The following is a 3,302-nucleotide window of genomic DNA, read 5'->3' as shown; positions in this document are numbered from 1 at the left end:
CTCCCCACACCGGCTGGGGCAGACGTCATCCTGGGTTCAGAAAACGAACGGGTTCCTAGAGGAATGCGTTGGGCGGTCTCGAGTCGTTCACTCAAAGCCAAAGCACGTCCTCCTTGTCTTCGACGTCGACGAGCCGCGCGTTCTTTGGCTCTCCGTCGTTGTTGCTGTTGACGGTACTCTTGCAATTCCCTTTCATACTCGGAGGGATTGCGTTCAAATTGAAATTGGTCAAACGGTGATCCGGGACTGGAAGGTGTGGAAGGAGTTTGTCGTCGGTACTCTGTCAAGGCACGTTGATAGTCAGAGGGATCCCAATGGGCAAACGGGGATCCTGGACTACTCATTCACGTTTCCACACTTGGGTCGGACCATCCGAGGGTGTCACACAACTGAACAGTCGGTACCGATCGTCTGAAGCGGGATGAAGGTCCATCATTATATACCCGTACGGGCGTTGCGTGCACCTCTCGAAGAGACGAAGCACGTCACGCCATCGATCGGGAAAGGCTTGTAACGTCAAGGCTCGAAATCCCGATTGATCTCTAGGATTCTTGAACACGAAGAGATAATGGGCATTCCTGGAGATGGTCTTGGCATACTTGCCGGGTGGAAACAAGTCTTGACACAAATACAACACCGTAATGTTCCGATGATGCGATTCTCGGGTGAATAGATCCAACACGCGTTTATCGTTGCCACCTTCGTCCATGAGATCGTCCAAGACCAGGATCCCGCCACCACTTTTTCCAAACCATTGTCGAAGATCCGAAATGTCGGGGATCCCTTCGTGAAATCGGATCCCACGACCTTTCATCCGTTCGAAACGCGGTTGCCATACGGCATAACAGTAATGACACGGTTTGGTCCGACCTCCTTCAAAGACATCGCCTTGCGTCAAGAGCGCTTCGGTCAATTGCGTCTTACCGCTCCCCGAGGGACCGACGATCATCGTACTACTGGGTTGTCGTATCATCCTTCATCGATACGGTAACACTGAACATTATCTTTTTTATACCCTTACATAAAACAAAGACACGACAGGTAATGAAATTTTTTTTTTATTAATCAATGTAGAAGAATCGGTTCATGCGGTGTACAACCTTGAAGGCAGGGTAGCGCATTGACCTCTTGGACTATTTGACGACGTACTTGTCGACCCACCCTTCGGTCGTTGGCTACAAAATCATGGGGAGAAAAGGTTTGCACAAATTCGTCCATGGTACGTCCCCGAACCCTCTCTTTCAAAAACATCAAAGCATAATGACCGCAAGCGGTACTGTTCAAAGCTTGAAGGGTCCGATCGTTCCATTGCACGACATTCCATTCGTCTTCGAGCCAACGTTCCAAATCAGGTGCACGGTAAGTCGTCATCGGGAGCCCGTAACTGTCCATGACTTCGCACCGATTCTGTTCCGTCCAAAGTCCCAACCAATGTTGACCCGGTTCCCCTCGTGGATCCGTATTGACAATGTAAGCGGCCCGTGTCGTACGGGGCGGGCGTGACGGAAGCCCATCAGAGGGGTGGACGCCGTGAAAGACGCGTTTCAGGATCGGATCGTCCAAGGCCAAGGCGCGTAAGGTCACGTCACTCAAGGGTACAAATTCCATGTCTGCTCACTCGTACTTTTGATACAGGATGTTTCCGTTGGTACCGGCTTGAAAGCTGTCTTCGAATTCGCCAAACACCAAAATGGTGATGTTCTTGTCGGGAGCAGCATTAAATCGGATTTCCAGACGCAGCTTGCCTTTTTGTTTGGGATTTCGATGATACGGTGAATCGGCATTCCCGCTGGGTACATTGTTAAACATGAACAAGGTACAATTCTTGCCGTAGCCCCAATCTCCTGGCTGAATCAGGTGAGGACGATGATTCACTAGGGAACCACTGGCTTCCAAGACACGTTGATAGCCCAACCAGTCTTTCCGCGTATTGGTGCCATTCAATTCCAAGGTCGGATAGGGATATTCTTCTCCGCCCACCAGTTGACGGATACTCTTCACTCCAAAATCTTGGAAGGCATACGGGTAATATTCCAAATCCCCATTAAACGCTTTGCTATCCAGCAGTCCGACGACCAAACGATCGGGAAGACGGCCTGTGAACAACTGGTCTTCGGTCCACAACGTGGTCTTGCCATCGAACGAGAAGGTTCGGATTTGACTTTTGACCATGGGATAATTGGCCATTTGACCTTTCACGTCGATCTTGGTCATCAGTTCGTTACCCACACTGACATTCAGGTTGACACGGCACAAATGAAAGGTGACTTTGATATCCCCTGCACCCAAGGTGACGTACTTTTTGACCCCTGTGCCTTTGGTCTTGGTCCCAAACAGGAAAAAGTCCGGGGTGTTGCAAAACAGTTCCATCACCATTTCTACGCGAGGGACCAACAAACGTCCCGTTCGCATGGCAGCCAGATGAGGATACATGATCATGGTGGCTTTGTTGTTGCCGTAAAAGAGTTTGGTAGCCGTCTTGATGGGGTGTGTACTGTTGTGCAGCCATCCTGCGGTGCTGGCCACATCACTATCGGCATTGCCGGCTGCACTGAGACTGTCGACCACGTTCATCTGGTTCACCCAACCTTGAGGGGCCAACAACGTATCGCCTTCATCTCGACTATAATTCAAGAGGGTCTCGATGTAAGCCTTGTACATGTACGTATCCGTCTGTTCACTCATCAAGACACCACCCAGTCGTAGATTGATCTGCTTGAAGAGACCGTGGGCCAGATTGTTGGTGACGTACACAAACTTGGTGTCGGTGGCATCCGAAGCCGCATTGGTATCGGCCACGATACCGTTGGTGGACGCCGAATTCAGTTTCAGTTCGATTTCAAAAAAACTACGTCCCAAATCCACAAATTCGTCCAAACCGGGAACGGTAAAGGTGACGGGTACGATACCCGTCATGGCGGCACTGTACGGGATCATCCGGTACGAATCGACCGTGATGTCCGTCGACGGCATGGTAAACAGTTCCAGACTCATGATCGTCGTCTTCTTCTTCTACGTCGAGGTCGTCGTGTTCTCGGTAGGTGCGGGATCAACCAACCACCGTACTGAACGGGTGTCCTGCCTTTTATAGTAGTAGGAGCAGACTGACGTCGACGGTAGGCGCGTTGTCGACGCAACCGTGAATGGACGACCATCGGTCGGCGATTCATCGTCTAAAGATGGACGCCACACTTCGTTTGGCTTTTTTATAGGCATACCGTCCACCCACTTTCGCCAAAGCGCCCGCTTTTCGTTTGAAACCACGTTTCAATGAGTGTCCCACCACACCTCCGACGTCACTC

At 50.9% G+C, this 3,302-nt stretch overlaps 2 protein-coding genes across 2 annotated transcripts; both read right to left on the bottom strand.

Moving 5' to 3' along the window:
- Positions 1-340: 340 nt before the first annotated feature.
- On the bottom strand, positions 341-973 carry LOC138008091 (uncharacterized). The gene has a single exon (XM_068855295.1). It carries the CDS (start codon positions 971-973, stop codon positions 341-343), a length of 633 nt encoding a protein of 210 aa, XP_068711396.1.
- Positions 974-1,614: 641 nt separating this feature from the next.
- On the bottom strand, positions 1,615-2,994 carry LOC138008087 (uncharacterized protein F54H12.2-like). The gene has a single exon (XM_068855282.1). The coding sequence runs from the start codon at positions 2,992-2,994 to the stop codon at positions 1,615-1,617; it is 1,380 nt and encodes a 459-aa protein (XP_068711383.1).
- Positions 2,995-3,302: the final 308 nt, after the last annotated feature.

The sequence above is a fragment of the Montipora foliosa genome, chromosome 1 (genome assembly GCF_036669935.1).
Source record: "Montipora foliosa isolate CH-2021 chromosome 1, ASM3666993v2, whole genome shotgun sequence".
Lineage (NCBI taxonomy): Eukaryota > Metazoa > Cnidaria > Anthozoa > Scleractinia > Acroporidae > Montipora > Montipora foliosa.
Note: the sequence above shows the minus strand (reverse complement) of the source record. Positions and strands in the feature narration are given on the sequence as shown.